The following is a 22,534-nucleotide window of genomic DNA, read 5'->3' on the forward strand; positions in this document are numbered from 1 at the left end:
TATCCATAACAGAAAATCAGGGGATTAACTCTGAATGCCTTTTTAACTTTAGAAGAGGTTTTACTGCACAGGGCAACTTTTCTCACTTTGGTTCTCCGTAAGCCTGTTTGTCTCGATAATCAAAGGTATATTCCAAGTCATCACTGCATCACATATACATGAGCAAACGCCACTGTGAATCTAATGCAGTACAGGTAGGAGACGGGGGAGGGGGATTTCACAGAGTCCTACGGAAGACAAGCATCTTCAAGGCTCATTAGTCCTGCCAGCTGCCGGCTGTGCATGTGCCAGAGCCCTAACAGGGTCAGAAACGCTAAATTCTACTTCTGTGACCCCTGACCCCAAGACCTGTCATGGAGGGAAGCAGGCTACTGTGGAGGAAACAACAGAGTTTACATGTATCTATCTCAAACCCCCTGCAACCCCTGGTTCCCACGGGTCGCTCTGAAATACTGAACCCCTTTCCTTGGTTCCCACAGGTGGCTCTGAAATACTGAACCCCTTTCCTTGGTTCCCACAGGTAGCTCTGAAATACCGAACCCCTTTCCTTAGTTCCCACGGGTCGCTCTGAAATACTGAACCCCTTTCCTTGGTTCCCAGTGTTGCCAGACAGATGCATTCCGATCTCAGTGAGAAACTCACTAAGGTCCGAGACAAGACACCGAGCCGGTGCAGGTCCCCTTCACTGGCCTGTGTTTCATCTGTTTGTGAGGTGCTCCCTCAGTTCTTCTCTGGGGCGGGGGTATTGCTTCCTGCTGCACTGGGAAGGTTCCTGCAGGCCACAATAACCCTGCTGAGGCCTGCTGTCAGGCTGCCTGCAATATTGTGCACACTATGGACATGGTGTTTGTCATATCTATGAAGGTTTTCTTTTTGTCCCTTGGAGCCACATCCGGGGGCTCTGCAGTTCCCCCGGACTGTCCTACACTAACCTTCTTTCCTCCTAAACGTGGTAAGAACCCTTGCTAGCTAGTACGTGTTGTCAGAGTGGGACAGAAATTAACCCTAATGAATGATGCAAAAGACCGAAGATGCGGGTATTAATCCCTGGACTGGGGCGGAGGTCAACGGGAAAGGGCACGGATAAATTCAGAATACTGAATTTAAAGGCTTTGAACAATTAAAAAACATGCCTAGGTCTTTAAAGGGATTCGCCCGAGTTCAGTGACCATACTTTCTAAACACTGCTATCAACAACTGCCCAGGAAGTGCTTTAGGTACAAATTCCCAGACTTGGCGGTCTCACGCTTCTTTCTTCAATATTCCTCTGCTCGCCATTCTGCAACCACTCAGTCCTTCAGCCCCCTCATCCCAGCGGCATCCCTTTATCTGGACGAGACGCAACACTGCTCTCATTAACATTCTCTCCTGTAAACCACACTGATTTGTGTGAACAATCAGCTGAATAATGCTCACTGGACGGCTGGTCCCACACAGAACGGCCGAAAGATGCAACCCCTACATTTTAACACTAGTTTAATATCTCTAGAGCCACACAGAGTGTGATTCCTAGGCCGCCGTGTTTAACTGGACAGGTGTTTTTCCTTCAGCAGAATATGAAGTAACACCTTAAACTAGATGAAATACAAAACCATGCCTCTTTCATGTTCACAGCAATCCTTGGCTGCACTACCAGCGCCATTTTCCTCCGAGTGAGGAAGAACCACGAGGTCATGGTAGTTTTCCAAAATTTATGGTGCGAGCAAGTTTGGGGCATGATCTTAAACACAGGTAGCCAGCTCCCTGGAACACGGGGAGGGTCAGCACAGGCTGGTGTGCCCTCTGCCGAGGCGCTTGCTTTCCTCTACAACTCACTCAGACATTACAGGGGTCGGTACTTTGTCATCTGGGCTTCAGGTCATAAGCACGCTGTCTTTCATTGCTGCCCCTTAGTCTCTTCAACCTTTCCATATAAAGTCTCATATTAAACAAATAAGGGACTAGCAGGAGTATGAGAATCTATTTCTCATTTCTTAATATACTCAATTCTCTCCACAACTGCATTCACTTAAGGATGGTTTTTTTCCCCCTTTAGCCCAAGTGACAGGCACGCCTTCGCTCTGACCCTCCTTTGGACTCTGCTCACGGAGTCCTGGCTTCTCCACTCCTCCAGTGCTACGTCTTTCTTATAGCTGCTGCTTCTGACTTCTTCTGACACGCCTCGTCGGAATTCCTAGGTGTGAACTCGGATGGAAAAGTGGACCTACGTGCTGTGTCTCCTTGTCCTGGTTCTCTCTGAGTGCACAGCAGGCGGCTAGAGAGACGCCACCCCTCCCCTCATCCTCCATAAAAGGATCCCACACAAATTCTGAGCTCTGCATCTCTAACTTACCTACAAAGCCTACCTAGGTATCCCAATGGAAATCCAACACACCACTCCTAATTTGCCACCTGCACAAGCTTTATCCCCCACGACCGTGTCATGGTTGCACCAGTTCCCAGCCAGAGGTTCGGAGCCTAAGGTCATGCCTGGCATCTTTCTTGTAATTCCACAGCCAAGTCATGGCCAAGTCTTTGTTAGTTTGTCATTGCTGTTCCTTATCCATTTTATCGAAGATTAATCACCATATAAATGAAAGCTTAAAAAAATGTTGCATCCAGCACTACTGACCCCAATTCCAAACCTATGTCCAAGTTTATTCAGTGACAACCTGCTGCTTCTGCGTTCTGGCACAGGACAAGCCCCCAGAATGTTCATTTCAGTGTCTCTCCAGCACATCTCCAGCCTATCCCTCAGGGTCCAGTGGCAATGCCCGCCGAAGTCAGGCAGGTCGGCTCACTAGCGGGTAAGTCTGTGCTGCCCAATTTGATAGCCGCACAAGTTATCTGACATGAATAAAGGCCGTTCCTCAATCACATCATCACACTTGGTGCTGGACAGACACCTGTGGCTATGGCTCTGGGGGCTGGAGAGAGCACACCCGCACCACGGCAGGATTTCCACGGGACTGGGCTGCCACAGGATCGCTCAGCCTTGCTCATCCACTGTGCTCTGACCCATACAAGCCCCATGTAGTATTTCCTCTATCCCACAGGAGTCCTCCAGAGTTGTAAGACTGAATCCCAGACCGCTCAGGAACAATCCTTGCAGTGTTATTCAATGTTTTTCCTTCATTTTATGTGATTCTTCTCGTGAATTACCATAACTAAAAAAAAACTCATGGATGAATGAAGCATACACTAACTACAATACCACACCAAAAATCATCAAATATTATTTAAATATCCCTCTTCCATTAAAAAAGTTTTCCTTCAATCTAAAGAAATAAAAGACCTTTCATTTAACTAAATGAATAACTTGATTTAATGCCTAACTATAGCAGTTGGTAGATAATTAGCTGCCCGTTTTTTCTTGTGGCGTATGAAACTGAAAAAATAAAATAGCTGTGCAGGTCTGAAGTGTTTCTACTCGGTACAGGCATAAAGAAACCACAGGCAAGCAGAGGAAAAGTGAATAGTTAGACAAACTATATCATAAAACTATTTGAAATTTTAAGGAAAAATATAGCATGGGAGCTCCAAAATTAAGAAAAACTGTAAATAAAACATTCAAAAATTCAGTCTAAGTAAATGTTTCTAAATCAACAAGTAGCCCTTTTCTTTCTCTCCCAACCATGACCATGAACATTCTTTGACACCTTGGAGCTAAGAAACGTCTAGATGTTTAATTAATGGTTACGTGTGTTATGTGTTCTTTCCTTCAATGCAGGCGTGTCTCTAATAACAAAAATGAGAAGAGAATGAGGAAGAGGAGGAAGAAGAAGCCACCACAGATGTGTGCACTTCAAAGAGAAACACAGGCTTCTTTTCAGACACTTGGAACTATGCAGCGATAGATGCAGGAGAATCAACAGGCAAGGGCTCCGGGAGCCTGAGACGGCTGGTGCTTTCTTCTCAGGAGGGAATCCGTTCTCAAATTCTGCTTCCAGTTTATAATAAAAATTACAGAGCTGAGCTGCTACACTGTCCAAATATGGCAGTTCCCAGTGCCTCCTCCAAAATGATGTCGTCGCTGAGGTTGAACTGCGCTTCCCAAGGGAGGATAGTATCCCTTATGCAGATGAACACGGACACCCAAGACATCCTGCGCCTCTCTGCACACTCCAGCGAGGGCCTCCCACGCTGTTTGAGGACTAGCTGTGGGCCATCTCGGCACACGCCTCCATGAATGTTGGATCTGAAGTGGCCACAGTGTCATTAAATGAAGGGTTCGGATCTGAAGTGGTTACATATCGGCCTCTTAGCTCCACCACTTCCCCTAAGAGAAGCAATTGCAGAGTGAAGTGCTGAAAATACTTCATGGATTTTTGCGACAAATCAGATCACTGACGACCAGATTGGAGTATTTCCACTGCCAGATAATAGCCAAAAAGGAACACAGTGAGAAGACCACACTTCAGGAGAGATGTCCCTACCCATTACCAAAACACGTATCCTACAATCTTGGTGCCAAAATTACAAGACCACACATAGAAATACCAAGACATTTCGCCAATCTCAGGATTCCTTTGAATTAAATTTCCTCCATCCTTTTACAGCTAAATTACCCTTCTCTTCCCAGGCCTTTCCAACTCTCTCCTTGCTACCCACCTAACTCCATAAAGATTCCAACTTCAGCTTTTGGTGAGGGGGTGTTCCAGCCTAGAGAGTTTAGGATTTCTTAGTATGTCATAGATGTCTGATTTAATTTGAATTTTGGCCACCCATTTCTAATACAATCTCATTGATTAAATCAGACATGGGGTTTTTCTTTTCAATTTCTTGAATGAAAAAAATCAATTTTAATCCGTAAAAAGCAAACATTTCTCTATGGTTGTCAGATTTAATTGCTTCCTAGCTCAAAAAATTATTAGGTATAAAAACAGCAATATCATGCCCCCCCACACACAAATTTCTCTTTCTTCCCCTCCCCAAATGATGCAGGATGTGCTGAGCCCAATGCCTCAGGAACACTGTATGTACCAGGAAAAAACAAACAAATGAACCCTCAATACTCAAAGGATCTGGGTCTGGCTTTCTGTTTCAATCAGTTAGATAGGAAATACAACACAAGCCAAGTAACTTCTCTTGGCCTCAGATTGCCCAACCTGGTAGGAACCGATTGGATTAGGAACCTTCTAAAGCAATGCTTAACACCGAACATCTTCATTCTCTCTGACGCCCTTGACAAGACAGTCTCGAGAGCGGACGTCGCCTGAGCACACGAACTCACCACTACACAGCGTCATTCCTGGATAGGAAGACGGGAGTGAAAGATGCCAGAACCATGCTTCCATCAGATCTGCAAACAGCTCAGACCCTTCCTCCAAAAAAGCTAGAAGCAAGTAAGTTGTGAGGCTTTCTACAAAAGCTGACACCCATCCTTAAAAAAAAAAAAAAAGTCCCCAAAGAATTGGCAATGAAGCGTCCTTCACTCAGCTGCTGGGCTGGACCGCTCAGGGAAGCAGAGCGGTTCTGTCGTCGAGACAGGTAGACCAGACAGCCTCACCTTTCACCACCCCATCAGCTGGGAACTGATCACAGATACAGCAGGGGCAAGCGGCGGGAACTACGCAGAAAAGCAAGGTCACAACTGACTGGACTTGTAAATGTTGGACTGTCAAACTCGTCTTCAAGTCATGTGCTGCTTAGGTAAGGATGAAATTCAGTTTTTCTCTTTTAACCTGGGGTGACAGGAGGAAGCATCCCCCTTCCCCCCCCCCCCAAAAAAAAGCTTGACGCAGAATGAGTTTGTCTAAAGGCCTAAAATGTAAAAGCAGAGCCATGTCCATACGGACAAAGCAAGGCCTACCGGGTATTCCAAATCCCAGCTTAACTCAAGTCGTAGCCAAACATTAACTCAAAATCAAAGGCGTAATGTGAATCCAAGGTGTTTCTGGCAGGCTCATTGATGTCGGACTGGAACACACTGCAGCTTCGCCCTGTCCCTACCCCCCTGCCACACAGTAACACTGAGGGCCACACTTCTGCTCGGATTTGACACTATCATTTGCTATGGGCTGCCATGGGTTTTTGTTTCTTGCTATAGACACCAAATTTTCAGCTCTTACAGAACTGCAACGCCTTGGCACAACAAGACTCAGTGGGTAAGGGTGCCACTGCCAAGCCCAATGGCCTGTTTGGGTCCCGGGACCCATGAAGTGAAGGGGACACTCCAGAGGGTTGTCCCTATCCTTCAGAGGTTGGGCACCCACCACCTACACACACAAATGTTTTTTTGAACGTAACAGTTTGATTATGGAAAACAAAGACTTTCAATGTCTCCTAGAGGGCCACTCCTCGGCATGTATTAAATTAGTATCCCTGGAACGTGTGGTGTTAGAATGTTTGATTCTAGAAACCGATGATCTAGAGGCTGACTTGAGTGTGGCAAAACACTCAATGAATCTGACTTGGGATTAGGCTAGAATTTCTAATAACTTCTATTAACAGCCCTAAGCACACTTCCGCCACTCTACGCCACGTATTTAGGCTGAGTGGCGTTCTCAGCACTGACCATTATGAAAGTATCGATCTACTCTGAAAAATTCTAAAGAGGCTCCATGTCCCGTGCTACCAAATACCCAACCAATTTTAATGTAAAATAAACAAGCACATTCATCTTGTGATTAGTTAGAAAATTTAGTTTCCTCTTTAATAAGTGGTAAAAAAGTATATGTATACCAAATAATTCTCTTTAAATAAATTTAATTTTTTTAATATTTAATTTATTTAAGGAGGTGGAGGTCAGGCCTGGGGAAACTTAGGAGAGTCAGTTCTCTGCTTCTACCATGTAGGTTCTAGACTCACACTGCGGTCACCAGCCTTACTGACATGTCGAACCATCCTGCGGTCTCCGGTAGTGCACATCTCTTTAGGACCTGGTAGCAGTAAAGTATGTGGCTTGTAGACCTAGTTCATATACCCGTATACTCGGGCTCACAGATACATTCCTTGGGCAAGAAGGGAGTTCACGAAAACAGAGATCAAATAAATAGAAAACAAACAAAAAAGAGTTAAGACTGAGGCTCAGGGCGGAGTCAGGTCGCTTGGTTCATATTCCTGCTTAGACTGTAAATCACAGCATGTTAGTTGTGCAGCCTGAAGCAACAATGATCACTTCTGCCTCCGTTTCTTTACCTGTAAGATGGGGGTGGAGGGAAGTCCCAGGCTTAAATAATTTAAAACCGCTGGCACACAGTAGAAGAATAAGAAAAAAAACCGAGAATAATTTCTATGTACCTAGTACTCTCAATCATGAACACGAACGGCAAATACGATCTACTGAAAACAACCTCATCTCACCTGGTTTCTTCCCGTCACTTCCCAACGACTTGTCTGAAGAACGGAGGAAGATCCTAGGGTCACTCTTTAGATTCTAGAGTCTAGAACTTTCCGTGATGATAAAACTGTCCCATACACATTCAACGTGGCAGTCACATAAGGCTACTGGAAATGTGGGTGGTGCACACAACGTGGTATCTTAAATTATGATTATTATTTCTATTTCTACCTTATCGGACAGCACGTCTAAATTGAATATGTTTTATAAAAACTTAAGCAGAAGCAAGGATCCTCTCCAGAGTTGCTGTTATGTTTTCGGTGCGAACCTGGTAACTCTGACCTGTTAAGGCAATAACATGTTGACTCACATACCGATGCAGTGCAAGCTCAGAGCTAAGAAATGATCAGAAACAAAGTAAGTGATCCTCTGAAGGCCAAGTTAAATTCACACTGACGTAAGCAAGCTCTGACACCCAGATCAGAACTGCAAAGGTCGCCCCACCACCCAAAAAGCATCAACTGCAAAGCAGCTGCGTCTTCGATGAGACGCAACATCTCTGCCATTTACTTCGGCTCTTCTCTCCCTCAGAAATCGCAGTTCAGAATGCTTCTTCCGCTTTTAGAAACACTAGGGTCCTCCACCACCTCCCCTCTCCATTATAAACAAAATCTATGTACCACCCATATCTGAAGTAGAACGCCAGACTCCTGCTTAGCTGCCCCTGTAATATGGTTTAATTATGATGGCTGAACTAACAGGCTGACATCATAGACTTTTACAGGCTGACCCCATGTCATCCTGATGTATCATTTTGCACCAGTTCAGTGCTGTAAATCAATTTAAGATCTGCAGCAGGTTGAAAAGGCTGGTAATGACGCTCTCTCCGGCTCTCTGGAGACTCCGCATTATACACAACTTACATTATTTATAAAGTCTCCGCGATGCCTCCATTAGCCTTGTAAGACCACACAAATGAGATCTTTTATACACACACAACTTGGCCTTGATTATGTAGGCTACTGCAGCTTAAATATGCTCATCTAATTACATCAGGGTTTATTCTTCTTCCAATCTACCACATTGCTGCATTTTATCTTGCGGCCAATATCGTTGTAAATCAAGATTAAAAACCGAAATTTTGTTTTCAACTAGTATGTCTAGCTGGGAACCAAGATTTACTTCCTCTTAACGTTCACATGAACTCACCGGAAAAAGAATATAAATTCCAAGATGAACAAGAGGTTAGCATTTTTAATTGCCTATAAAAAAGCTGTCATTCCTCCAAAACGTAAAGCCATCATCTCCCCAAGGGCACAAAGCTAGAGATACTGTAAAGGAAGAATGGATTTGGTTACTACCTAAGATTGCAAGGGTCAAAACTAAACCAAGGACAAATCCTAGCCTCTGAAGAAACCTGATCTTCCTCGGGGGCCTCTCGAATCCCACCCCCAAATAATCATCTCTCAAGACTCGGGTTTACAGCTTCCTAAGAAATGCAAAATTACTCAAACGGCACACCACCTTCACAGAAATATTGTACAACTGAAAACAAGAAAAGTGGGGAAGGGGAGGCCAAACCCATTAAATCAGTACAACCTGTTAAGGCCTGGCACCTACATTATAGTAATACTGGTGCAAAAAAAAAATTATTTGCACCAATTGAAAACACCAAGGCAGTGAACACTGCCTCTGCCTCGACTCCTGTGAACTGTTCCAGCACAGCTCATCTGCTTCCGGTACAACTTAAAGTGGTAATTATAAACAAGATGAAAAATGAACCTGTCAGGGAACAGTTTTCTCATTGTGCTGAGGTGTGGGCACGTTATCCACCACAGGCCCTTGGAGTGAGAGATGTGAAGGGCAGGCTGTGATTTCGCTCCAGCAACAGGAAGACATTACACAAACCAAGCAACTCCCTTCAGTCCGTGCTCTAAAAACTTCAGATGTCACCCAGGAATCCAAGAGAAGGAGAAGAGACAGGCCGGGGGTGACAAGACAACACACACTCTATCACGATGCTCTTAGATGGTTGTGGCCCGGGCTGAGGTTTTCAGACGGAAAGCTCTTAGCTGGATTATCTTGCACCGTGCTTTTAGAGAAACTGCATGCGCCTCCGAATAAACAAAAGCCGCGACTACCATAGTATGGAGATGTGGTCCGTGATGGACCTCCTGGCTCCCCAAAGCACCTCGGGGAGACGCTGTCCCCCGCAGCCTTCGCAGGCAGTCCGCAGAGCGGCCGCCCAGGCCCGCGCTCTCACGCCCACCGCCCCCACCCCGCGACAGAAACACTAACAAAGACGGTCGGGACGAGAACAGTTGTTCCCGGCTCTCGGAACGCAATGAAGCAATCGAATCCGGTAAAGGGAAAGGAATGAGGCGACACTGGGCGACGCAGGGGGTGTAGGCGGAAGGGGGGGGGGGGAGACGCGAGGCCGCCAGACCTTTGAATAAATCAGAGGGAACTGTGCCGCGAACTTTCCTTAACCTCGACCCCCAAAACAGGCTGCTTGGGGACCCCGGGGGGCGCGCGACCCATCCAGGGAGACCGGAGCGGGGCGCAGCGCTGTCCAGGCGAGGGTCTGCAGGCCAGGGCGGGGACACAATGGGGCTGCGGCCCGAGGCGGAACGGGGTCCCCGGAGAGCTGGGCACGCCCGACAAAGACGCGGGGAGACAGGAGAGGAGGTCCGGCGGCAGGTTCGCGGCCGCAAGGCGCCATCATGGGGGGGGGGGGGGACACGTCCCGGAGCTCGTCCCAGATTCCCCCAGCGCGGGTCCCCGAGTCCGTCCCGGATCCTCCCCGGAACCCGTCCCAGATCGTCCCCTGGAGCCGGTCCCGGCTCCCCTCCCGGTGCCCGTCCCGGATCCCCCTGGAGCCGGTCCCTGTTCCGGTGCACCCCGCGCGGCGCAGGACAAGTCCCTCTCGAGTCAGCTCGGGTACACTCGGCTTTACCGGCTCGGCGGCGCGCCCATCAGCGGGGACGCACGAGACCGGGCGCCGGGTCCCGCGCTCCGCTCCGCTCCGCTCCCGGCCGCCGTCCCCGAGCCTTGGCCCTGGCCTCGCCGTGGTGCGCCCGCTCGCTCCCAGAGCCTGGATTGATCTGGTCGTGCTGGCGTCAGGCAGTCGGAACCGCCCAGCCTCCACAGCCCGCCTGCCAATACCCGGCTCACAACCCGCCCGCCGCTCGCCCTCGCTCACACGCGCACCGCGCGCGCCCGCTGCCGCCTAGGGATCCTCTCCAAATTCCCGGCCCGCGCCTGCTTCCGACTCTGCGGTCCCTGCCTAGTTGCCAGTCAAGTTCCAAAGCCTGGGTTTGTTTTCGGAAATGTTCTCGAACACGACCACCGAGCCCACCCAATCGTCCTACAAACAGCTTTAATTTGCCCTACAATCACTGGTCCAATGATTTACAGGCCCTCCAAGTAGCATGTGCCCCAAATTGAGTGACCTGTTGACTACTGCTATGGCTTGCACCAACATCACATAGGTAGATGCATTTGTTTCTACTATGTACTCTAGCTGCGTCAAATGACAGAAGCCATTTGTCTGTTCCATACAAGGTCTCTTGTAGCCCAGAATGACCTCGAACTCGTTTTGTTGGGGGAAAAGACCTTGAACTTCTGCGCCTCATCCTTAGTGCTGTGTTACCATATGTTTTTATTTATAAGGTCTGGGAATCGGACCCATGGCCTCGTGCAGGCTAAGCAAGCACTTCACAGCTGAGCCTCACCCCAGCCCTTTTGTTTATTGCTTGCCTGCTGGCCTGTTTTGCTACAGGGTTTCTCTGTAGAGCCCAGGCTGGCCTTGAACTGGGAAATAGCCTTTCGGTGCTGTAAATTTTTGGTCAGTTTTGTAGATGACATAGATGCTCCCCCCAAACAGCAATAACACAAATGAGCTCACATCTTCCTGATCTGTTCAGGCACCAAAAAGACCTTCCTCGAATAATCAACTTTTCTCTTGGTCAGTTTCTGGAAGCTGGCATGAAATCTTGGACAATTATCATAATGTCGAGTTATGTTCGGAGAACTATTCTAGGAGTAAATGCCCCGCAAACCAAAAAAAAAGAAAAAAATCATTACCAGCAATATAAAGAAAATACCAAAGGCCACTACAAATTAATGATTCTCTCCAATTATTCCTGTACCTTTACATGCCTAGTATTCCACTTAAAATTCTTATTAATTATTTAAGTATTATATCTGTATTCCATATTTAATTATTCAAAGGAAATGCAACAAATCTCATAAACCCATAAAATGCCATTTATAAATTATACATAAGAATATTTCTGCTAATTAAATTTCTTTCTTCATTAAACTATTTGAGCACTTACTGGTCAATTCTTGGATCTCATCTTATTTTCCTTAAAAGCAGCATTGGACATAGTTGGTTGTTCTCTGGTCCCTTGTGCAACAGCTGGAGTGAGCCTGGTTAAATGCCACTCAGAGCCATTCCCCTGCCTTCTACTGAAGCTCTTTTGACGAAAACAATGAGGTCTATCCATACACAGGAACATCATTTAGACCCGGAAAACGAATGGCGTACTGCTATTTCCTCTGCAGACAGACCACAAGCCTGGGTTAGAACCCAAGCACTACATGATCCAGGTGTGACAGTGCTCCCTGATCTCGCAGCAAGGTGACCAACAGCTCAGACAGTGCTCCCTGATCTCGCAGCAAGGTGATCAACAACCCAAGGTTGCCCTTGCCTGGATAGTAACTTCAAGGCCACCTGCGTCTGCTTGAGACCATCCCAAAAACAAAATAAAAGCAACCAAAAAACAAGGCATTCTATCAAATGAATAAGGAAAGACCATATTTTATTTGCTTCATTCATGTGAGCTGTTCATAGTAGACAAATCCATAGGGACAGGAAGTTGCCTGGGATTGGGTGTTGGGGTGCAGGATTGAAGGACCTGAGGTGATCACTAAAAGTTACAGGGTGGTAAAAGGATTCTAAAATAATAAAATCTGATAGTTATGCAACTGTATAAGCCATAGAATTTTATATTTTGAATGACTGTGCTATATGACCATGAATTTTATCCTGATAAAACTGTTTAAAAAAAAAAGGCAACTAAAGGCAGTACATGTTCTTGATTAAATCATAAGGGGAGGTCTGGAGAGATGGCTCCGCAGTTAAGAGCACTGACTGCTTTTCCAGAGGACCTGGGTTCAATTCCTAGCACCCACATGGCAGCTCAAAACTGTAACTCCAGTTCCAGGAGATCCAGCACCCTCTTCCAGCCTCCAAGTGTACCAGACATGCGCATGACACACAGATACACATGCCAGCAAAACACCCATACACATATAATAAAAATAAATTTAAAAAATTTTAAAAGGGAGATATACAGTGGCATAATATAACTGTTTGTTAAAGTAATTTATAAAACTACAGATAGCTTTTCTTAGTGTAGTCCTGGTATCCCTAAATGATAATTATGAATATTATATGCACTATAAATTTTTATTTGACCCCGTACAAGTTATTTTTAAGTGGTAATAAAAATTTGGATACTCTTTGAAAAAGGGCATTTTTGAGAAAGTTGTAAATTCTGGCTAACCTCATATTAAAGTCTTTTGAACAAAACTTGAATTCCCATTTCACTCAGAATAAAGTTCAGACCATGCGCAGAGGCCATGTGTGGTCTGCCTTCCCCACCATCCTTTCTACTCCAAACTACTTTGTATCTTTCGCTCTCTCCCTCCAGTCATCCTGACCACCTCCGTCTCCAGATGGACAGGACTCCACCTAAGCTTTAAGGAATTGTCATTACCTCCCTAGAAGGCCCTCCCGAGAGTGACTCGAAGCTGTCTCCACCACACTCACAGCATGTACACGTCTCATGAGACCCCCTGCTCAGTGCCTGGCTCTCCTGCTTCCCCCCAACTCCAGACTCACAGGTTCTCTTTCTGTTATCATGGTCTGCATCTGTCGTAGCTAACCAGAGACGGTGACTTGGGCTCACAGTTTGGTTTGCTTGTTTGCTGTGCTAGCTTCCATACTCGATGCCATCAGAACCTAGCTTCTTTGGCCTTCCAATGTGGACTGAAAACCTCGCTTTCCAGGTAGGTCTTCAGCAGCACACTGAGATGACTGAGGAATCCAGCCGCGAATGCGCAGGGAGAAACAAGGCCAGGAGGGAGGCAGAGAGGCTCGGATGCACCCAAACTGGTAGCTGCAGGGATGTGAGCCCCAGGGAGGTCTCTTGCTGCTTTCTGTTCTCTATGAACGACCTCAGGACTCGGTCCTGAGAATGCACAGCCAGGAAGCTAGAGGGTAGAAGAGAGAAGGGTTCTGAATGAGAGTCAGGAGGCATAGGCCGTACGGCAGTGCGGAGGGGATGCCAGGCCGCACTGCTAAGTACCCATTTGAGGTTAGCAATCAAAACTTTGAAGCAAACCCAGTCAGCCAGGTTCACTTGACCAAAGGAGGCTGAGCTGGGCTTCGCTACAGCTGGGGCTTGGCTGTGTGGTGGAGAGAATAAAAGAGCACTAGGCACCAGGAGGCACAGACGGGGGAGTGGCCACAGGCGCTGCAGAGATCACGCGATGTGGAGAAGACGGTAGGATCAGCGAATTGGCAGTGTCCAGTGGGCTCACGAATTTCCAGATTTGAGGGGTATTTCCAAAGCTGGAGAGCAGTTTGAGAAAGGGGTGCTTGAGAATCACAGCGGATAGAGCTTTCTAAGTATGGGGGCACAGGACTGAACCCTGAAAGGCTTGGTCTCAGTCTCAAAGCATCCCCCATGAAGGCAGCCACTTCCGCATCTTTAGATGACCCCAGAATCTATTTGACTAGGGTTTGTGACGAGGCTGATGGAGACAGCTACTGACTTGGAGCATGCTGGTTGCCTTCTATTGTCCCGGGCCCTTTACCCAGTTATCGACTCCTTAGTTCCTCAAAACAACACAGTCAGGAGCGGGAGAGTTGGCTCGGCAGTTAAGAGTACAGAGTACCCTTGCAGAGGATCTGAGTTTGGCTCCCCACCCACCTGAGTAGCTTATAGCTTCCTGTAACTCCAGCTCTAGGGGATCTGATGTCCTCTTCTGGCCTCCACAGGCAGCTACATGCAAGTGTCCGTCCTCTCCCACCTACATATACTTACTTAACAATAAAAAGAAATCTTTTTTAGTATGGATGACATTATTTCTATTTTGCAGATGAGGAGCTAAGGTGCCAACTGCTAAGTGACGTGCTGCTGGTTAAACAAGCGTGTTGATGTCTCTCTGGTACTCACCATGGCCTCTACCTGTAGCAGATACAGGGAGGCCATGTTCTTTTCCCCAAATATTCACAGTGCTGTGCTAAGAACAGTTTCTGTCTCTAAGCTAAGAGTTTTAGGCAAACTCACATCAAAGGAACAATGAATTTTTGAAAGTAACAGTATTAATTTTTTTAAAAAAATTTCCAATAGTTTTGCTTTCAGTAGCAATCTCCTTTTGGTTTGTTTGTATCCATTGAGCCACCCGAAGAATGACTGTGTTTGCTTTAACACAAAAGCTAAATAAGCCCTGGCTTAAAGAAGACCCCGGGGAGGAATTCAGGGACATTACAGTCCTCTGCCATTTTTGTGGCTTTTCCTTCATGGCTAGTTACAAAATGGCTCTGAAAATGAGGTGACCTAGCCTACAACTGCTTTAAGCAAGACACTGCTAACCCTTGGTGACTGTCACCACTCCGACAAGCTCTGCTCGCACTCACTGATGACAGGTCCCCTATCTGCACGCAAGGCTGGAGAATGTCCTTTCTAATCTGTCTACCTTGTCCCTGTGAGGAAAAGGTGAAGGATGAAGGCAGCAAGCCCGGATGGCCAGCACAGGCTCATGGGCCCTGAAGGACTATGGGGAAGGGATGGTGCGTGTGATGGTGCGTGTGACGCGCATGCGTGTCCATACGCGGTTCCTGGAAACCCGCTGCTGGATGGCTTTGTCACTCCTGGCCTTGTGCTTTGAGTCAGATATCTCACTGAGCCTGGAGCTCAGCATTTCAGCTGGGTGGGCTGGCCACGAGCTCTTGGGATCCACCTGACTCTGCACCCCACCCCCACCCGAGTGCTGTGGGTACTTGCATGTCCAGCCATGTCCTTCTTTAAACAGATGCTGGACTTCAAACTCGTGTCCTCTTGTTCAGTAAGCACCCTTACCCACCAGTGCGTATCCCTGGGCCCGGTTTTCGAGTTCTTTGCAAAAGTATTTAACGCATGAGTGTGGAAGTTGCTCGTGGTGGGAGTGTCGGCAACAACCGCAACAAAACTGGGCGAACACCAAGAGCCAAGGCCTTCCCTCTCCCTGCGGAAAGTCAGCTGTTAAACATTTACCAGCACGCCAGAGTCGGCAAGCAACCAGAACTTCCTGCTGCAAGAGGCCTTTCCCCTTCCTTGCCTTCATCAGTTATTTCTGACTCACGAGTCAAATTTATTAATGATTAAGCAGGTAAACTTTGAAGCGTTCACCATAATAACTCCACTTCTTCCTTACATAGTGGTTCTAGGCCCATCCATTCATAATGGCTCCTGTTCTTCCCTGGGAGAGTGTGCAGCATTCTTTGCAGGTAGGCTGGAAGTGCCATAAAGCTGTTGGTGTTTCTGTTCAAATCCTTTAAAGGGTTTTATTTTAAAATATCCTGAAATATTAGTCTAGTAAGATTCAGACATGTTCAGCAATGGCTTTGGTTTTATATTGCGGCCATCACTAAGACAGCTCGCTTTTCTAAGTGAAGGACGATCACTGGCCTTCACCCTAGCACTCAGGAGGCAGGGCAGGCAGAGCTCTGAAAGCTCTAGGCCAGCATTGTCTATATATCAAGTTCAAGACCAACCAGAGCTACACAGTGAGACCCTGTCACAAAGCAATCTGAAAAGTTGTAGAGTGCTGTTGTTTCATCTTGGTAATAAGAAAAACAGATTGGCTTGCTGTTGCTGCTTGGGGGGGGGGGGGACTTTGCTTTCTGGTACCAGGCAAGTTACTCTTCAGGGCTAAGGCATTCAGGGAGTTCCTGCTCAGGGCCTCTGGGCCCCATATTGTACATACATGGTGTCTCTACCTCTGGGAGTAACCAAGGGCAACAGCAATAGCCTACCATGTTTGGGGAGTCTGTTGGACAATCTTGACCAAAAATTCAAAAGGGGACTTCCAGCGCCTGATGTTGGGGTATTTGATAGATGGTCTAATAGCTCTTGGTGGGAACAGTTTCAGCACAGATGGGAATATTTCGTTTAAACTGTACATGTGTGTCTATACACTGACTTACACGTAGCATCAGTATTTTTAGCTAGATAGTTAATAGTTTGGCTCCTCACGACTTTTTCGGGCATCCTTACCGTCATTTTACCCCACCTCCGCCCCGACTCTAGTTAGAGCTCCACTCTGGTGTTCCTGCTTTCCACTTCAAGCTATGTGTGCCCTGCTACCCCTGTTGCCCCCTTAGCCCCTGCGATGTTCCCCCAACTGCCCTCCTAGCCCCCACAGTGGCCCATGTTTACCTTCCTGGTTTCTGGAGTTATTCCAGGTTGAAAATGTGAAGTTTAACGTGAGGCTTCACAGCTTCCATTCCAAATGCCGATTCTAACTGTTAATTTTGGTGCACGGTATTATTATTCGCAGGGTTTTTATAATAAAATGTATTTTTAAAAAGCAAGCATACATACATTCATTTGCTTTCCTAAGTATGAAGTCAAATTGGAAAGCAAAGGCAAAAGTCTAAGTGAGACCATCACCTACGTGCACCTCTAGTCAGCGGAGCTCCATCACCAGCAGGCAGCTAGCTCCCTGGCCATAGTGTAGAGGCAGACAGACAGATCACATCCTGTGTGGTTGGAACAGCGTGACCTCCCTCACAGGACACTTTCCTTCTCTTGGCTTCCTCCAGGATTTCCCACTGAGTGCCTCACCTAGGTGAAGACTAGCACTGGCTAGCACCGGCTAGCACCGGCTAGCACAGGCTACCACTGCACTTTTCCATCTGAGGCAAACTTAGCTGGTTAGTTTAGTTGTGTTTTTCCCAAGTGAGCCGAGGGATGAACTCTCTAAAGTTTGAATGTTAGAAGCTCAAATTTTAAATTTATTATAGTTGTATCACCACAATAGCCATCGATATTAAATTAAAGAAAGAATAGATGGGGAAGTTATTATACAAGAGAGAGAAAACGGTTTCTCTAGTGGGCATTTGCTGGATCCCTGCTGCATGCTGAGCACAGCTCGTGGCCGCGGACTGTCTGTGATATACAGAAGCTTCTGTTTGGACTACCAGACATGTCATCACTGGGGACACATGAGCAAAGGACATAGCTTAAGACGTGGTCATTTAAGTGTCAAGAAAAATCACCGTGAGTAATAGGGATGTCAGGGGCTAGATGGGTCTGTTTTAGCAGGTGTTGGGAAAGGCTTCCCTGAGGCCTCTGAGCTGAGGTGGGAACAATGCAGCTCCTGAACAAGCTATGGAGCCTGTCTGAGCCCTCACCAGGACTTCAGACTTATTCTAAGTGTGATGGACGTTATTACAGCATGCAAGGAAGGACTGGAGTTACTGCTCCGGGATCCTTAATAGAAAACTAAGAACTACCTAAACATTGGATTGCCCCCCAAAACCCATGGCTGTTAAAGTTGAATTTCTTATGTAAAGCCACAAGAGAGACCATAGATGGCCAGGCTACCACAGAGAGCAGCGGCCGCACTTCCTAGTTCCTTCTGTCATAAGGACGGTCAAATACTGACAGATGTAAGGGAGGGAAGGTTGGTGCTGTTAACCATTTGATGGTGCCGTCCATGAAGGTGAGGAAGGTCTGGCAGCCAGAGTGTGAGACAGCTGGTCATGTGACATCTGCAAAGGGGAAGCCCAGAGACATGATGGTGGTGCTCAGCTCCCACTCTCCTGCTCACTCAGTCACTGACACCTGCCGTGGGATGGTGCCACCCACACTCAAGGTGCCCTCCTCAGCTAACCCAATCCAGGAACACTGGAAGTTATGTCCCACGTCCACAATCAGTGTTAGCCATCCACTCAGGTAGGCCAGTGCTTGGTGGTTACAAACAGCAAACGCTTTTGGTGGGGGCTGGTGAGACCGGTGGATTCAAACAGCAGGATCAAAACAGTCGGACACTGTGGGTGAATTAATGAGAACCTCAGCTGGACTGGAGTTAGGTGAGCGGAAGTCTTCTCATGGTACCCTGTGAATTTCAGGAAAGACCATTTTTCTTATTTTTATTATTATTTAAGGTGCTCCCATGCTGTGGCAAGTGTGTGAAGGTCAGAGATCGAGGCACTGGAGTCTGTTCTCTCCGTCCAAGTAGGTTCTTCCCAAGGTCAAAGTCAGGTCATTAAACGCCAGTAAACACTTTTATCCACTGAGCCATCTCACCGCCCCGGGAAAGGTGACTTTTGAGAGTTTGCTCATCTCACATTCCCAGCCATTCTTCCCACATCTAAAAAAAATGGAGAATAAACAATAAACGTGACGACTCCAATATCTTCCATAATAAATATACAAACATAAAACATTATAGTAAAATAACCGTGTGCCTTGAGACTCCCATTTACTTTCTGCTGTCCGTTTCCCACCTGCACACTCTTGTGTGACAAGGCTTTTCCTGGGGAGACACAACACACACATCTATTCATCCCAGTCAGGGATCCCACTACAAACCTAGTACAGATATCACCAAAGTCCGACTTGGTGAGCGAGTGAGTTTTGATAGGGTTAATTACATGAGGAAATAGTTCAATGACAGCCGTATGACAACAGCCCACCCCAGCATGACCGGTGACTCACAGAGCTGGGAACCTGGAGCACATTGCACAGCCTGCAGGCACCTCTGCAGCTTGGGGAGCATTCTCTCCAGCTCCTCAGTTGGTCTAAACCTCTTCCAGGTAGCTGGCCTGGTTTCTGCATCTTCCAGGCAGCTGGTCTAGTCTCAGAGTCTTCTTGGCATCTCTGTCTGAGAGTAACAGTAGGCTTTTATTGCTTACTCTGGCAGGGAGGGACCTAGTGAATCTGCTCGGTTCCAGGGACTTCCTGAAGCTGTTTTGAGTTGTTTGCTTTCCTGCCTAAGAAGCTGCCTGCAGGATGGAATGTTTCAATCTCTGAGGGCGCTTCCATATCACACATGCAAGTGTATAGCCACTCCACACACGCCACGTGCCCTTCCCCCCATGACAAACTGCATCCCTCTTACACTGCGAGTCCAGACAGACCCTTCCTTCCTCCAGTGGCTCCTGTCACAGTGAGGAAACTACGGACAGCATCCCGTTTCCTCGCCACTGTGCTTCACCGAGCATCTGTCTGTGCCATGCCTCTGCACCTCTCTTGCTGAGCCAGGCGCTGCAGTCTGCTGGGCAGACTCTGTGTATAGTTTGTCCTTGGCTAAAATGTCCCAGGTCTTCATATTGCCAAAGTTGAACGCATACTTTTCAGTCCTCCTTTTGTTGAATGGCCCAGATTCACTATGCATTAATCATTCTTTCTCAGTCAGAAAGTTTGGCTTTTTTAAAACACTGGAACTAACTCATCCGTGCATCCCTAGAGGACTAGTTAACAAATGGAATATTAAAGCAATTAAAATTGCTTCTTTATGCTACAGGGCATAGCAAGTGAAGAAAGTAAAGTAGAAAAAAGAATGTGTGTGTTATGATGTTGTCTCTAGAAGACGGAGGGTCGGAGTTGAAGAGATGGCTCAGTGGCTAGGAGTGGAGTGCTGGCTGTTCCTTCACAGGCCCCAAGTTCCACTCTCAGCTCCCATGTTGGGCAGCTCACAACAGTCTATAACTCCAGCTCTCTAGGGAGTCTGATCCTGGTCTTCTGACCTCTGTTGTTACACACATGCATGCACAGATATACACACAAATAAAATAAATCTTTTAGAAAGCTTGTGGCCTGTGAGGATATAAACGTTTGCTCCCAATTAAAAGGATAGTGAGAGGATAAACCAAAACATATTTAAAAGTTGCACAGATTTGAAAAAGAGAGAAATACAACAGAAACTGGCCTTTTCTGACTATAACATGTTCTGCGAATTTAACACTGAACCATATTCATATTTTACATAATTACAAAGCAAAAGTATTCTTCTGAAGAAGTAAAAATTGAAAAATGAAACAAGTCAGCCTGTGATTGCAGCCTGTGACACTGAGGGGTTATGTTAAGTGTCTTATGAAAATAGAGTCTCCTTGCTAGACACGGAGCCATACTCTCAGTCCCACCACTTGGGAGGCAGAGGCCGGAAGATCTCTGTGAGTCTGAGGCTAACCTGATTTACACATAAAGTTCCAGGACAGACAAGGTCATGAGACCATGTCTCACAAAACAAAAAACAAGAAACAACAAAAAATATAGTCACCTAGTTTAAATCTTAAGTAGGACATAATCTAGCGACAAAGAGAACTGAAAAAGAAAGCAAAAGAAAGAAAGCAAGAAAGACTATTTCCCACAGTCATGTCATTAATAATACTTGACATTTTGAATTTTAAATTGTAATAAAATATAAGACAAAACTAATTATTTTAACATTGTTACAAACCATGGTTGGGACCTTTCCAAGACTCTGGAGCCAGATGAGCCATGGGGGTTTCGTCCATAAACTTGTGCCGGTTGCTCATCTGTGGAAGAATTAATGGCCCCCATGTCACAAGCTTCTGAGGAGTTAAGAGATTTACATGTGCCCTGCTGGGCTGTCATGACTGCAAGAGTAGAGACAAAACTGAGCAGGTAGTGATGTCTACAGTTTATGCGGATCGCCTTGTGAGTGAAGGACCATTTGGATGGCTGAAAAGCTCTGTGCCTAAGGAACACGCGGGAAGAGAGACTGTTTTACAACAACATGGTTAACATTGAGAAAATGTAGACAGGTAAAGTCAATCAAATTATAATATGTATTCAACATATCTGTGTATGTGTAATATATGTATATATTATACATGCATATTACATTAACAATAGGTTACATAGTTTGCAACAAAAACTCGATTCCTAGTCATTTGAATGTATTTGAATTTAAGTCAACAAGGAAGACATTGATTCATTCACAAATGTTTCCTGAGCACTGTCTTTTAACTGTCAACTTGACACAGCCTAGGGTCACCTAAGGAGGAGACTCAGTTAGGGGAGTACCCAGATATGATTGGTCTGGGGCGGGGGAGGTTAATGTAGCCCACTGTGGGCAGCACCATTCCCTGGCAGGTGGGCAGAGCTGCCTTAGAATGCTAACCACTAGCCAGTCTGCAAGGGAAGCAGCTAGCTCTCGCGTTCCTCCCTGACTTCCTGCAATGATGGACTGTGACCTGTGCGCTCAAACAAGCCCTTTCCTCTGCTCGCTTGCTTTTGCTCAGAGTGCCTTATCACAGCAACAGAGAGGAAATCAGCACAGCTCTCACTGTGCACGGCCTTTCGAGCACGTTGCTACCCTCCGGCAGCTCATGGGGAGGAGCCCCATACACTGGATAATTCATACAGATGGGTAACACTGGGAGCCAGCACCAAGCTAAGCACGTGTGTAATTCCCAGATACCCCTTGCCATTTTTTAAACTGCCTTTGCATGTCCATCTCCTCCCTGTGAGCTACCCGAGTACAGCAATGGATTCAAAACATCATTTTTCTCAGCTTCCCAAACGCCTATGCTTTGAAATCCCTACTTAAAGGCCTCTGGTTGGTTTTGGCTTTGCTTTTTTTTTCTTTCCTGAATTAGATATAAATGTTTTCATCTTTTATATATGTTCTCCTATGCAGCCCAGGCTAGCCTCACGCTTGTGATCCTCCTGCCTTGGGTTCCAATGTACTGAACACAGGTATGCACCATCTTAAGGTATAAACATTTTAGCCAAGAGAGGCCCTGTGGCTTTTCAGAATTCCATTCTTTTAAAACTCTTCCCACATGGCAAATAGCAAGAACCATTTCTGGCTACTCTACTTATTTAGGTTTATTTTGTGATGATGAATGCCAAAATAAGAAGAAAATGTGATAAGGAGCCCCCAAGTCCCCATCAGTTTATATTTTCCACAGTACAGCAAGCTTTTTATTATTATTATTTAATCAAATAAAAACTAGGGGAAATGACTCAACAGGTAGAAGAGGCACTGGCTTCTATACCTGAAGACCCGAACTGAACTTGCAGGCGAGACCCACCATGTGGAAGGCTAGAACTGACTCCTAAAGGTTGTCCTCTGGCATCCACAGACATGCTATAGCATGAGCCCTCCTTTCCGTCTCGAATAGATGCTCTTCCTTCTCAGTATGCAGCGGCGACCCTGACTCTTGCACTTACTCTTTGG

General features: G+C 46.5%; 3 protein-coding genes and 2 long non-coding RNA genes across 5 annotated transcripts in view; 1 reads left to right on the forward strand and 4 right to left on the reverse strand.

Moving 5' to 3' along the window:
* Positions 1 to 10,429, reverse strand: part of Smad1 (SMAD family member 1) — a 63,062-nt gene extending 52,633 nt beyond the window's left edge. Inside the window, exon 1 of the mRNA XM_050161520.1 lies at positions 10,218 to 10,429. The gene's annotated coding sequence lies outside the window, so the exon portion shown is untranslated. The remainder of the gene's footprint in view (positions 1 to 10,217) is intronic.
* The window catches only part of Mmaa (metabolism of cobalamin associated A), a 152,919-nt gene extending 139,849 nt beyond the window's left edge, over positions 1 to 13,070 (reverse strand). The window contains exon 1 of the mRNA XM_050161524.1: positions 13,061 to 13,070. The gene's annotated coding sequence lies outside the window, so the exon portion shown is untranslated. The remainder of the gene's footprint in view (positions 1 to 13,060) is intronic.
* Positions 669 to 13,193, reverse strand: LOC126513283 (uncharacterized). The gene is made up of 4 exons (XM_050161581.1): positions 13,173 to 13,193; positions 10,257 to 10,374; positions 9,044 to 10,211; positions 669 to 8,592 (listed from the first exon to the last, which is right to left on the reverse strand). The coding sequence occupies exons 1-3, from the start codon at positions 13,191 to 13,193 to the stop codon at positions 9,286 to 9,288; spliced, it is 1,065 nt and encodes a 354-aa protein (XP_050017538.1). The 3' UTR covers positions 669 to 8,592; positions 9,044 to 9,285.
* A 357-nt stretch (positions 13,194 to 13,550) lies between these two features.
* LOC126513267 (uncharacterized) lies at positions 13,551 to 15,551 on the reverse strand. Its single transcript, XR_007595279.1, has 3 exons — positions 15,422 to 15,551; positions 14,266 to 14,378; positions 13,551 to 13,904 (listed from the first exon to the last, which is right to left on the reverse strand). It is a non-coding gene; the product is annotated as an uncharacterized lncRNA (long non-coding RNA).
* Positions 15,552 to 15,734: 183 nt separating this feature from the next.
* The window catches only part of LOC126513266 (uncharacterized), a 28,384-nt gene continuing 21,584 nt past the window's right edge, over positions 15,735 to 22,534 (forward strand). Inside the window, exon 1 of the long non-coding RNA XR_007595278.1 lies at positions 15,735 to 15,824. This is a non-coding gene — a long non-coding RNA (uncharacterized lncRNA). The remainder of the gene's footprint in view (positions 15,825 to 22,534) is intronic.

The sequence above is a fragment of the Alexandromys fortis genome, unplaced genomic scaffold (assembly GCF_014885135.2).
Source record: "Alexandromys fortis isolate MF-2015 unplaced genomic scaffold, M_Fortis_MF-2015_v1.1 scaffold_127, whole genome shotgun sequence".
NCBI classification, from domain to species: Eukaryota; Metazoa; Chordata; class Mammalia; order Rodentia; family Cricetidae; genus Alexandromys; species Alexandromys fortis.

Bases quoted from the DNA above. Each gene is read 5' to 3' on its own strand.
- LOC126513283 (XM_050161581.1), bottom strand. From the start codon at position 13,193: ATGATAACAGAAAGAGAACCT. The intron at 10,375-13,172 runs GTGAGTCTGGAG...GCCTGACGCCAG, and splicing joins TGATAACAGAAAGAGAACCT to CACGACCAGATCAATCCAGG. The intron at 10,212-10,256 runs GTCTCGTGCGTC...GAGCCGGTAAAG, and splicing joins AGCGCGGGACCCGGCGCCCG to CCGAGTGTACCCGAGCTGAC.